The following is a 14,307-nucleotide window of genomic DNA, read 5'->3' as shown; positions in this document are numbered from 1 at the left end:
AAGAGAAAAAAATTAATTCTTAAGCATCATGAATGATGTGGAGGACGTAGCTTGGGAGGATTTATTTACCATCTCTTCCAAAACAACAGCTATGGAGCATGAGGAAAGAAAACTAATACGTGACAGGTTTGAAACAACCAAAATGTTGTTCTTCTCATAGCATGTAGTTAAGTTCAGGAAATTATTGTTAAAGGATGTTGTAAATGCTACAACTTCACAGGAACTCAAGGTTCAACTAGGTAAGATCCCAGGAAAGAAAATTATCATAGGCTACAATATAACTATAAAGGCACCATTTCTGGAAATTCACGAGACAGAAATTTTTATAGTTCAGGAGACTGTTTTGAGGCTGCATCATTAAACACCTGCTCCATTTTATTCTTTTTCATATTAAGCCATTGTTGAATACTGGGCTCAGTGGGACTTTGTTTTAAGAGATCTGTCCATCGTTCTATTACAGTCTCCAGTTTCAAAACAAAAAAAGCAACAACAAAAAAGAGGGAACCTTCACAGCAAGTTGACAGAAAGACAGAAATAGATTGTTTGGTTACACTGCACTTTTCAGGCCCCCTTCCCTGGTGCCTAATTCTCCATATAGTACTTCAGCAGTAAATCAGTGAAATCACTCCTGGGAAGAAGAAGAGGAGAAAAATAAAGCTTGGACAAGCCCATATTAGCTGTATCTTCACTAGCAAGTAATGTGTAACAGTGATAGGACAGACTCTGTTGGTACTGAGAACACTGTACACAAGGATTTTCAAATAATTTTACTTTGGACTAGCTGTAGTCTGGTCCTGTGGACTGAATGTCCATTAGTAACTGCAGAGTAAACTTTCAATTAAGTTTAATCTAAAAGGAGTTCAGTTCATTTGTTGCAAGACTGTCCCATATATGAACCATCATAAGTGAGGATAATCAGGAAAATTTCTTCCAAACTGCACTTCTGATCTAAGGTGGAACACTGTCAGACACCAGGAAGTGTCAGGCACGGCACACATGGCACACAAAATATAAAGCCACAAAGCTAAGAATATTGGGGTGCATTAATTCCTATCTACTTGCTTATGATTTGAAGCATGAGATGGGTGTATCCTAAAAACCTTATCTGAACTATTATTAATGATCATTAAAATACTTAACCATCCCATTCCAAGCATGGCATAGGACTATTACACCACAATGAGATCAACCAGAATCCTTTTACTGCTTCAAATTTACTGCCATTCTATTTCAATGATAGTTCCCCTTTTCTTGCATGATAATAATAAAGGTGATTCTTACTCAGGGGTTCAAGAAATGTGACAGCAGAGCACTAAGAAAGACAAGTATTTTTCTGTAATAGGAGACTACTTGGCCAACAAGTATAATGGATTTTTTTTTTGGTTATATTTTCCTCTAATTCTTTCTTGACATAGAACAACTCTATTACAATATACCCATGTTAGTCTTAACTGAATATTTCTTCTTTAAGGGAAAAACAGATTTCTTCTCCATATTCTCCATTTAATGGTTGGCCTTGAGGACCTTTAAGGTCTCTTCCAGCCTTAATGATTATATGATTCTATATCAGGCAAGGTTACTCATGTGAACATACCCAGCATAGGTTTTGGTATGATAGCCAGTAAGTACTTCCGTTGTAAAATCAACTCCTAATGCCTGTAAGGGGAGATCCAGGCCAAAAAAAGCAGAGAAGGAAGGCAAAGTCATACAATAAGAATACTGTATGCAAACTGCCTTGCTGCACTGTTCCCATGCTACAGGCATTTTTATTGCATGTCTTATTGCAGCTTGCAGCTGACAATCTATGTGAATATCTAGATACAAATCTACATACAAATTTTCCTCTGACTTAAATGCTGTGCCATGGAGATGAGACACAGATTTCCTTACTAGTCGGTAAGAGGGAGGCAAAAGTATAATATAGTGCTAGAGAAAGGAAATTAAAATCCCTGTGTTAATTTAATTTTTAAATATCTCTCAATATATTTCAGGGGCTCATAATATTTCAGAAGAATGGTCTTCAGTAGCTATTTCTCCCTCCTTTTTATAGCTTTTTAGAAATAAACTTGTATGATCTATGCAGCAGAGGAAACATGATACAGTCTCACAAATCTTCGAGTCTGCTGGGGCAGAAATAAAGGAACAGCTTTCTTTTTCCAGAAGTCTAAAAAATAAGCCATCACAATTTTGGCACAGAGGACAGCACTGAAAGAACACTATATTAGTACCAGGCTAGTTTAACAAAGAAAGAAGCTCAAGGAGCCACAGCCGCCTTCCTCTCCATTTTCAGCAGCTAGTGCAGCACAACCTCCCAGGATACACGATGTGCCCATTCCTGCAGATGCAGCTGCCTTTCTCTTCCCACATGGGAATCAGGGCTGTTATTGCTCAATATCTCAGGCTTGTCATTAGCCATTAAAAGAGGCCAAGTGTTTGTGATAGGAAAAAATTCAGCGACTAGAAGGACCTACTGGCTGCCCTGAATTCCACAGTGCTCTGTGTCGCACTTGGGCTGTGCTGCAAATCCTACCTTTCCACACTGCTTGCATTTCCCCTCCTGCCTCCGCCTGTGCACCCAGTGATGTCGGACAAAGTTCTGCAAAAGAAGGGCAAAAAGATAAGTTATAGGAAGCCTTGGAACCTTGCAATCAACAGTACCATCTGCGAGAAATCAGTTTACGGACACCAAAGGAGAAGTCCCTTCAGCCAGCGCAGTAATTCCTGGAGCAAAATGCAGCAGTCGCTGCAGGAAACCTCAAAACCCACCAAAGCTGTAGGAGGAATAAGGACGAGATGGTGTTTTCCTTATCCGTGTTGAAACGAGGCCAGAACTACTTTCTCAGTAGTCTTCCACAATAAGAAGAAAGTTCATTACATGATGCAGAGATAATTATCACCTAAACACAGAGTACAGAAGTGCCCAAACACTGCTGTGTTCAGTCACAAAGCAGGGCCCCTTGCTATTCTGCTTGGAAATACAGTCCTATAATGCACAAAATATCATAAGGCAATGAAAAAGAAGAAAAAGAGGTGAGGAAGTCCTTGAAGCAGTCTTTTCTCCCTGTTTGGACTATTTACATCCTGGATGGTAGCAAGAGGTGAGCAACAGATGGGTGGGTGGGCAGGGCTGTGGCACTATTTCTGCACAGGCAAGGGCTAGAAGAGGTTTGCCTGCACCACACTGTTGTTCCAGCCAACACTGAACTGCCAGCATGACTGGGAATTGAGCTACCTCTGCTAGAGCAAGCTGGGCACCAAATCAGCTGCAACAGCTAAGAAGTGTTTTTGAAACACTGGCTTTTAACTATGTAAGACAGATCTAAAAATATGTTAGTAATAACTGTAAACACCTCCAAAACCTTCAAAGGAGCTGAATTCATACAGTAGCTGGATGCAAAGCATAAGGTTTTTGAATGTCTGATTGTATGTCTGAGGTACTTCTAGAAAGAAAGAAAAAAAAAAAGACAACGGGAAAGCAAGAGAAAGGAGAGGGAAATAAGGAAAAAAAATTTAAAATGCCAGGAAGAAAAAAAAATGCTACCAAAAAAAAAAAGGAAAAAGACAGACTAGCCGAATTAATGAAAAAAAGAGAACAAAAAGATGAAATGGTTTCTGTCCATGTTAGTAATGCAGTCCTTCGGCTAGAATTCATTTCACATTTATTCTGGCGAGGAGAACATGCTCCACTGGGAACCAACGTGTAAAAGTCCTCTGAATCTAAAAGCACTTTAGCAGCACCATACCAGGTGGATCAGTACACATGTAAAATGAAAAGTGATCATCATTTATCCATTACTTACTTCTCTTGGAGATCTGGATCCTCCTTCTCGGAAAGTCGGTTTGCAGCGAAAATTAATCTGGCATTGAAATAAAACTGTTAGAACTTCAAGTGAGCTAAGACACAATTTACTCCAGTATTATTATCTAGGCCAGACTTCCAAAATATTTATTATCTATTAATATATTAGCTTCCCTAGGTGAAAAAAAATAACTAACCTGGATGTCAGAAAAAAATATCTCTTCTTATGCCATATTAATTCTCCTTCCTAGACCCCTACACAGCCCTCATCTTCACTAATGCTATTTCTGCCTGCTCAGTTCAACTATTTAAACCACCTCCTCCCTCTAGAAGAAAGTTGCTTCATTTGTTTTGTTTTTCTGAAGATCATTTGCAAACAAATGCACACTTCAGCTGAGGTCTCAAACGTTAGTAGGTGCTAGAAATCTAACTCTGTAAGACCTTTTTTGCACATCCCATCTTTATGCCTTCATAAACAAAATCTGCAGAGAAATCATAATTCAGATAAAGAATCATGTAAATTACCATAAATTTCTACCTTTTCATTAGATCAGGATGTTTTCATTCACCTCCCCAACCACAAACCATTTGGGGAGCATTGTACTGCCTCGTGCAGTGGTATTTCCAGCTTCAGATGGGAAAGACAAAGAGGATAACGGGAGTTTTCATGAATGGAAAACATTTTTAGAAAGGTGGAGAGAAAAAAAAGCCTTTATTGAAAAAGAAAGAAGTCCTATAAAAAAGAAAGAAAAAGTTTTGAGAAAAGAAAATCAGTAGGAGTAGAATGGGTGGGATATAGAAAGGGAAAAAATATACTGAAGAAGAGAGAGGCCTTGGAAAAGACCAAAGGATACATGAAGTAAGGATGTACTAGACAAAATAGATTCAAGCTTAAGCTGACTATCCTTCAAAGAATAAAACATTTAAGAATAATGCACAGCTATGCCTCTGTTATGAAGGAAGAAGGATCAAGTTTCTTCAAATTTAAATACAACTCTCCCCAGATAAATAAGTTCTTCCCTCATTTAATAATGGCCTTCAAAATAATAGCTCTAGGGAGAAAAAAAAACAAAACACAACAAAAACCTTCAAAGAAATAAGTAAACAAAATACCTATTACTTAAAAAGAAATGAAAGACATTGTTACATCACTCTTCTTTCACTGCTCTTCACCTGGAATTGCAATTTGGTGTTTCATTGCTCAGTCATGGCAGGTTGGAAAGACACCCAGTTTACATTTATATTTTATTTTGCTTACAACTTGCACCTTTGCAGAAAGGGTCAAGAAGAAGACTTATGTACCAGCTTTAAACTCCACAGAGTTTAAGAGGGATGCAGACTTTATAACAACCCTCTGCCAAGAAATGGATTTCATGGTCTCCAAAATGTCATAAACAAGCTCAACAGAAAGGGTTTTCTTATCTAAGTGCTCATTTGCTCCGTCTGGCAATGCCACCAGCTCACTGGGTTAAAGAGAGTCAGCACTGCTGCTGATGGAGGAAGTCATGAAAAATTCACTGGTAACATTTTGTACTGAAAGCATGTGCTAATGCTAATTTCACTGTGGATAAAAGCATCGGGGGTGGAAGTGGTACCTCTCCAACTTCGTTTTATGGCAATCACTGTGGCATTTGTCAACATGAGTCCAAGTACTCAGAAAAGAAAATACCCTTTCCAAAGAGTTGCTGCTATAAATTTGTTATGCATCAGTTTCTTTTATGAAGAACAACATAGCTAAACATATAGGAGTGAAAATGAAGCTCTAATGAAAGCAATGGGGAAATTCCCACACATATTTCTTTACACATATCACACCAGGAATGAAAATGGTGGGGGGAGATTTCTTTAGCACATTTCCAATTAGTCATAATGAAGACAAATCACTGATGGGAAGACTGAAGTCAGTGACAGATATTCTATAGGTGCTTGGGTGTGATGAGGGATCCTTGAAGGAAATGAGAAGCAGGATAGACACTAACAGAAATAATGACACTATAAAGGAAAGGGTTGATGTTTTCCATTTAACAGACAAGAATTTAATTTCTGAAGTTTTGAAGAGAAAACAGTATAGTCTAGTAAATACAGGGGAAAATGTTCACATTAGCATCTTATGCTGCATTGCTCATAATAAATATTGCTGTCATACAATAAATTATGCTGGCTTTAGCTGGGAAATTTTGAAAGGCCAATTTTTTACATGACAGGATACTCCATTTTCTAGCTTCAATTTTTAATCTAGAAGTAGAGGGAATTTATTTTTTAAACATTAGAACTGCAAAAACATTCTGTAATTTTTGTTCTTGGTTTACTTTTGGATTTTGTTGTTTTGGGGGTTTTTATGGTTCATGGGGTTCAAAGAAATACACTTCAAAAAAAAAAAAAAGCTGGAATTTTAAGTAATATTTTTTTTAACAAGTGCGTTGTTTAAACAGCAATGAAAACTTAATTTGGCATACAGTGTTTTCCAGGCTGAAATCTCAGAAAAAAGAATTAAAAGTGTGTTGACTACGGCACTCTCCAGAAGATGGCAATGTCTTACCTTCTCTAACTGCTCCATGCATGCATTGTGGACCACAATCTTGCAGGCAGCACACTTCCTCCGCAGAGCAGATTTCTGCAAGAGGAAAGGGAGACGTGCGGTATTCCCAGGAGGGAAAAGAAAGTTAGCTGTGAAACAACAGATGTTTCTCTCCTCATGCAACGTACATTTTTTTTTTTTTTGGCTCTCTTGGTGCTCTCAACTGTGCACCGAAAAGTAAATAAATAAATAAAAGAGGTCTGAAGCTCTTTCAGTTAAAAACTGAACTTTCTGAAAAAGGACAGCCACAGTACTCCAGCTCGTGAACTAGAAGTAAAAGTTTCCCTTCGGGTAGCTGATCAGGTTGTTAACACTGCCAGAGCATCACTCTAAAGGGCAGCATCCTATGAAGATGACGAGCAGAACCAGTGAAAAGAGGTGAAAAATTACACACGCAAATCACAGAACTCTGATCAGTTCACAAGAGTAGGCCACTTCATGCTTATCATATAATATTTAATTATTAATAATTAATATTCATTTGATAGGCCTAGCCACTGACTTGCAGGAAAATACTTGGGTACTTGGGTCATTTAGTAGAGAATGATAAAATTCTCAGAGAATGTTTTTAAATGCTTATGATATGTTACAGCAGGGACAGAATTCTCAATTATGCTGGTTAGTTTTATTAATTTCAGTAGGGCTTTTAAAATAATTTCCATGGACTCCCCTGGGCCAAGGCATATCAAAGGCAAAAGAATGCATCCAGAAGAGAGAATATATTGACTTATTTTACTTCCACAAACTCAATTTAATTAATCAGGTGGAATTAATTTTCATAGAAATTTAACTTACAGACTTGTTCTTTAGGGACAGAAGATTTATAAATACACAGTAAGTTGAGATTTCTTTTCTTCAGATTTTTGCATTCAATTTATTCATGTCCATTTAAATCTCTAATAAATTATTTCTTTAGAATTTTCAACATATTTAAATAAGCTCAAGAAGGAACATGGAACACAGTTTCAGTTCATATTATGGAATAATTATAATAATTTTACTGATTCTCATAATTATCTAGATACACCCTAACTGTACATATTCACATGTATGTGGAGGGGTGTTATAATCTTTCATCTGAAGAACCATGACACTGTATAGCAGACTCAGCTTTCACATGTTTTGTGACTTGATAACTTCAAGTATGTTTTTTATCTCTGTGTTTACCGAGAAGACACAACCTTGCAAATCATATGCAACATATTACTAAATTTCCACTCTACTTTCAATGAGCTAAATCATGAGGAACTAGTTACTCAGTTTTAGGAAGGCAAACTTCTATTAAGAACATCAGAACCATCATACCAAAGGTCCACTCAACCAAACAAGTCCTGTCTCCAGCTTTCACCAAATCCCAGTGCCTCAGGACCAATGAGCAAACACACAGTGACACCTCCCTTGAATATTACCAACAATCAGCAGTTTTTTGGGACTTCACCTTGGAATTCTGAAGGAGGCATAGACTTCTCTGGCTTGACCTTATTGTTATATGCCATAAAGTAACCAATTCACTTGAGAAGTTTCAGGAGATGGATATTAAATTTGTGCTACACAAAGCACTGATATTTGGGATCAAAGTGCCCCAAAAACTCGGGGTGGTTAGTAAATCAAAAGGTTTTGATTTTAATTAAATGCCCTGAAGTGTGGATTTTTTAAATAAAAGCAAAAAGATGGTGGCTTCCTAAATATCAAAATAAAGGAGGTTTGTTTTTTTTCTTCTCTTTTAGTGAAGCAATTTAACTGAAACACTAAGGGAAGTGCCCCTGGAGGAGACTGGAAGTGTAACAGTGGCTTCCCAGTCAGAGACACACACAGGTTTGAGATCAGTCCAATGAAACATTTTCATACACAGCAGAGAAGTTTCAATAGGAGAAGACTAATCTTGAATATTCTCAAATAGAAGGAGGTAAACACTTGAATATGAGTTCACTCATTGCCGGTGAGTGCACTCAGGAGTTTGGAAAATTCAGTTCAAATCCTTGCAGTGATTAAAATCACAAAAATTTGATGAGACCCTACTCTCAGAGACTGCAATAAGTGATATATTTGTGTATGTGTTTGTGTAAAATAGACTAGTTTCTTTGAACATTTCTGAAACATCTCGATATTCTAATTTCTTCTCTCTTAAAGCTGCTGATTACACACACTCTCACTGTCTAAATAATCTGGGTCACTCAAAATTGTTTTGGGCTTTTTTCCCCAAGCAATGAAGTCTTTAACAATAGCCTTTTGCCCCTTTTGTATTCCTTCTGGAACACAGGCAAACAATTCAAGCTCCGAAGCAACTGAGTACTGCTTCAATCTGAAGTCAGGCTTGTTACCTCAGAAAAAGAAAAAGAAATCTGAAAATAACTCACTGAGAATTTGACTTGGCAGCTTTCCTCCCCCAGGTAGCAGAGGTCCCCAGAAACATTTGTCTCTAGCCACAGATGCTCTCCATTCACAGCATTTTCCTGAGAAAAGATGATTGTTAATCTGTTTTGTGAAATTCAGCCATGAGAGGGGAGGGGGGAAAAAGGTCTCATCTGCAACACAAATTTTGAAAACTAAAATAAACTATAAAAAAAACAAATGAAAAACAACCACCACACCATTAGGTGTTGTTTTGGTTTTTTACAACACAGAGCCATAGCACATAACAGTATTACCTGGCTGGCCACCTCTGCTTAAAGGATGCTGATGATAAAATGATGTGTCACCAATTGCAACCAAAGTATTTTTGCGCACTGTTCAGTGAAACTTTACCGATGTTCTTCCCACATGCTGCATAGTTTAACTGGTAATTTAGATTTTGTAAGCATGAGATATACACAGAATTTTAAAGAAACAGAAGATCAAGAGAGATGAAACAAAAACACAGCTACTGAACTTTCAAGTGGAGAGGCCCAAAAATTTGAGAACTGGGCCCAGGAGTGAAAAATAACACACTGACTATCACTTTAGGAGGATGGGATAATTTAGTCATGGGAAAATGCTTTCTTTAAAATGACTGGATCAACACTATGTTTGTGAATACATCAACAAACCATTAAGCTGCCAGGAGAGACCAGACTTTATATATGAAAGAATAATTCATTCAACTGAGCACACAGACAATTAGGAGTGATCAACTGGGTGATATCTGACTTTGCCTTGACAGCCTCATTTGATCCAGTTTGTACTTTAATTCTATAAAAATTCTTGTTCTAAGGAAATTTGGTTGTAGATAGACCATGGTTTTCACTTGACTGTAATCCTGTCATGGCTAAAAAGCCTAAAAGTCTACTGTACACTACTTGAGCAAAGTGAATAAATAGGATTTCTGTTCAGCCAGAATTAGAGCATGATAGAAAATGCTTTGACAGTCTGACATTTGGTTCCCACACTGCAGAAGTCACAAATGATGACGCTTACCAAACAGATGGCGTCCGACAGCAGGATGCTCTGAAATAGCCATCTTGGATAAAATAATTTATTTAAAATACCACTGACAGTTTCAAAGTGATAAAATGAGAAAACTCATGGAGAAAAGCAGAAGTGGCAAAATCCTTTGTTCTCTAGAGTATGCATGCATCCACATTAGCCAGGACCTATGCAAGTCTGCACATGGTTCTACCAGAACTGTGGTGTTCACTTCAAATAAACTAAGAGGACAAGACCAACACTGGTTTTTTTCCTAGTGAGAGGTCTATCTGCCTACAGGTCTTCTAATTTCATCAGAAATGTTCCCATTGGTGTCAGACTCAGTATTACCCCTCAGCACAAGGGCCCAGGTGAGAGTGACACTGGGATTCCAATCTACTGCCATTGCATCCTGATTAATCTTCATTTGGTGGCACAATGTTCTATACCTCCATTTCTTATCATGCTTTTGTCTGTCTATCCACTTGAACTGCAGACACCCTGGGACAGAGAGTTTCCTAAACTGTGCAGATCAGAGCACAATAGTTTAGGTGGGTCTTCTCAACACTTTTATAATGCAAAATAGCTTCTAAAAACTTGTACTAGCTTAAAAAATCCTTCAAGCCTTTTCTTAGAGGGTAAATGACTCAGATTGTGAACTCTTTCTCTCATGTTTATCCTTGCATTACAGCTATTTTCTCTGGCAAGAACTATCTTGGATTTACAGCACATCATGGAGGCCTTGTCACATACTAATAAAATTACTATGCCCACAGTATTGCCCAACATATTAACATCCTCTCCAGCTCTTGAGGAGTGAGACAAGAGGACCAAAGCAGCAGGATATGAGCTCATCAAAGAGTGCTTGACCTGAGCATGTTCTCTGCTGACAAAACAGTGCAAAGATTACAACTCAGAGGTAAATTCTGTAGATTATAAAAGATGTTTAGGAAAGATCAACTCCGAAAGCTAAGCTCCTGGAACATAATTTTAAACAAGGAATAAAAATTACATTAAAAAATAGATTAAACACCCCTTCATTCGGACAACATCCACATAACTTGCCATCAGAATTTCTAAAGATGAAGTGGCCTGTTTCCATAACCTAGTTTAGACTGATTGAGGTTGTTCTCTATTGTTCCAGACTGTATAATAGATTTATATGTCTAACTTTACATCACCATGTAAATAAAATTAGGAAGTAGTCTACAAGGATAAACTTTGTAGTTCATGCTATGATAGAGTTCTGACACTACTAGGTAACAAAAATGTAAATAACCTCACCTGGTATGAGGGAAATACCTCCGGATACCTACTGCCACAAACAATTTCACAGTACTGTGTATAAAAACTCAATTTCAATTCCAGCAAACTCACATTGGAAAAATCTTTTATCATGAATCAGAGCAAAACCTGAGACTTCCCAAGATGAAATGCCCCCCTCAAAAATCTTTTCCTGTCTATTAATTTGTCTCAATAAGATCAAAGAGAATTATTTGAACTTTGCTGTTTTAAATTTTACAGGGCTCTGTCATTTATACGACGAGACATTCTGTTGCCATATATGAAAATCAAGATGATATAGTCAAAGGAAAATGCTTTGACCTTTCCTAAGCCAAACTTTTCATTCAATTCTGACAAATTTTTTACAAAAATCAATACATTTCTATGAAGACCTTTGACTTCAACAAAACAGTATTTTCTGCTGCAAAATTTACAGGCAGTATTCCACAAAATGATGGACGAAAGGGTACTCTTCTCCATCTACCAACACATAAGCTGACAGAGGTCCATGGGATCACCTCTAGTATGAGCTCCTGTTTAACACAAAGCTAAACCACAGTAAAGGCTCTGTCATCACTTGTATATTTTGATACAGAGGTGTTTTTTTTCATAAAAAATTTGCCAGTTTGGTTTATTTTTTACTTGATGTGTCTACGTTGGCTTTAGAAGTTAATGGCTTCTAAAGAGGCAGTCATTCTCCTTCTGTCCCTGAACCCACAACCTCAGTCTCATGCCCTTGCCATTTTCTTCATGCCAAATCTGGTGGCTGTAAAGCTACACACAGAATGCAAAGAAATAGATACCTTATCACCAAATCAGCTAGACAAAATGACTCACCCTGTGACCACATAACTGCTGGATCTGACACAAGGAGGGGTGGGTTAAAGATGGGTTCAGTGGAACTGATGTTTTTGGTACCAGCTGAGTGCTAGGGCAGCTTAGCTGACCTGTCAAATCATGCTTTCAGGCTGATGTGTTTTGCTTTGACTTGCTATGTGGAAATGGATTTTATCCATCATTGTGGATAAAACAGAAATGACTGTAGCCTAATATTTTGGTGTTAAAAAGAAAAGTGGGAACTCTCTTTCCTCACCTGGCTTCCCAGCCTTCACAGTGTGTGAACTCAGTGTCCTGGGAAGAAAAAGAGCCCCTGCTCACTGAAGCAGAGACAGCAGTGCTTTCCTGGCAGATGCAGTCTGCCTCACAGGGGACACATGAACTCAATATGCTCCCCCAGATGGAGACCTCCCATTTGATTGCTCCTGATCTGTTACCACCTTAATAGCAAACAAAAATAGTTTCAGTATAGCAAACATATGAAACAACACCCACCCACAATCCCCCGTGAAGTGGAAATAAGAATTGAAGGACTAGGAGCTTGGGAACGGTGTAATTACATGCTTGTGTTCATAACTTGCTGTGCACATTTCACTAATTCAACTGGGTTTCTATGAGTGCTCCAGCATAGTTAAATGACAGAACATGATTTACCATTTTTCTAAAGCCCTCAAGTATCTCCATACCTGACTGCACTTCAGGCTGCGGTCAGCATGGTTTCAAAACCACTGCAGATAGACCTGACTGTTTAATTTGCCATGTCAAGCAGCTATAGCTATTCAGACAAACAAATAAACCAGCCAGCCCAAACTTCCAGTTCAAAAGAGTCATAACTCCAATTCTAACAGGAAGAATGGAGCTCTCCTCCACTCCTGCCTTGACTGACATTCTGCAAAATAATACATGACAGATTTCTAAAATAAGCCATTAAGAAAATTTTCCCTTTGTTAACATTCCAGCAAGAGAGATGAATCTTCTTGGAAATAAGTATTTGGGTGATACTTATGATTAGTATAAAAGTAGTGCTCATCAATCTAAACTTAATTAAACATATTTGTAAGCAAAAATTATTAGCTTTAGCCCTTTTCTTTATGAGGTGGTTATTGAGCAGAAACAAATTTGTTTGGATGTCTTTTGTCTTTGAATGTCTTTCTGTCATGTTTGATTTGTGTTTCAAACTCAACTATGAAATTCCAGACATTGTAATAACTCATGTTGCAAAGAGTAACAATTTCTCAAAGATTTTTCTGTTGATATACATTCTCAATTTTAACTTCACCTTAGCAAATTTTAATTTGGGAATATTTTTCATATAGAAGTCACCAATTTTTTAGTTGTTACAAATGTAATACGTGGACATAGCATAAAATAAAACAGCACAGACTTATGGTACTACAATGTTACTTAAAAAAAACATGAAAATATGTAGGCTGCGACTTTCAGAATTTTTGGGTGTTCAGCTTCTAGGTCTTGGTTCACCGCATTCTCTTCCTTTTTCTGCCATTCTCCTTTCCCCCACCAACATCTCTGCATGAATCGCCCTGTACTCTCTTCTGAGCTTTTGAGATCCTCATAACCATCATCTGAGAGATCATCTGTATACAGAAGCAGAATAACAACATTTGTCTTCATGGAGGAGCAATGTCCAGATGCTATCAACTGAGATGATGATTCCCTATGTCCTTATGAACCATTATTTTGTCTGATAACAGCTTTCCTTCAGCAACGGGAAAAATACTTAGTTTCAGGTAGGGCACTTTCTGCATTATCGCTGTGTCCTCAATACTACTGGAAAAATAAAAAGCTATGGCCACTATTTTGAAATATGACAGACCTTTTTTCTGTTTAGATCTCTCTGGAAAGAATATTCTCAAATCTTCATGAAAAATAAACAGCAAAGTAGAACTACTTATCCAGAACACAGTGTGTGTCATCCACACAAAAAAATTCAGCAATTTTTAAGTATGCACGGAGCTTGCACTCATCACAACTTACTTACGTGGAACTAGAATTCTTACCACTTCCACATGTTTTTATGTGACTAATGGAATACCCACATCCCAGGGATCTCCTTTTCTCATGAGTGATCTGATAATGTACATCTCTTTTCAACTGAATACTCAGTTCCCAAATACAAAACTTAGTCTTGCAGACACTCTAATGGAAGGGAAGTATCCTTCAGTGTAAAAGTTAGTATAGCTTTTAGGAACTTATGATGCGGAAGCCAAACCATTCATAGGGAAAATAAATAAATTTATCTAGATTGAGGGAACTGTTTCATCATATGTAAAACATGGATTACTGCATTAGCACACATGTTAATTATCCAAAGTATAATACATCACTAGGCACTTCCAAACACCTACTGTCCACGAAAGTAAGTGGACAGAACTACTGATTAATGCCAAAAAGACACAGAATATAATGC

The 14,307-nt window shown here is 37.6% G+C and overlaps 1 protein-coding gene across 7 annotated transcripts in view; it reads right to left on the bottom strand.

The window, feature by feature from the left end:
* DGKI (diacylglycerol kinase iota) overlaps positions 1–14,307 on the bottom strand; it is a 206,833-nt gene that overhangs the window by 113,534 nt on the left and 78,992 nt on the right. For all 7 annotated transcript variants that reach the window (XR_004357140.1, XR_004357143.1, XR_004357142.1 and 4 more), the window contains exons 3-6: positions 8,735–8,830; positions 6,339–6,413; positions 3,801–3,857; positions 2,531–2,596 (exon numbers count right to left, since the gene is read on the bottom strand). Coding sequence is in view for 1 of the 7 variants with exons in the window: in XM_032688288.1 (XP_032544179.1) it covers positions 2,531–2,596; positions 3,801–3,857; positions 6,339–6,413; positions 8,735–8,830 (294 nt within the window). In the remaining 6 variants the exon portion in view is untranslated. The remainder of the gene's footprint in view (positions 1–2,530; positions 2,597–3,800; positions 3,858–6,338; positions 6,414–8,734; positions 8,831–14,307) is intronic.

This window comes from Chiroxiphia lanceolata, chromosome 5, assembly GCF_009829145.1.
Source record: "Chiroxiphia lanceolata isolate bChiLan1 chromosome 5, bChiLan1.pri, whole genome shotgun sequence".
NCBI lineage: Eukaryota > Metazoa > Chordata > Aves > Passeriformes > Pipridae > Chiroxiphia > Chiroxiphia lanceolata.
The sequence above is the reverse complement of the archived record's forward strand: the minus strand, read 5'-3'. Positions and strand labels throughout refer to the sequence as shown.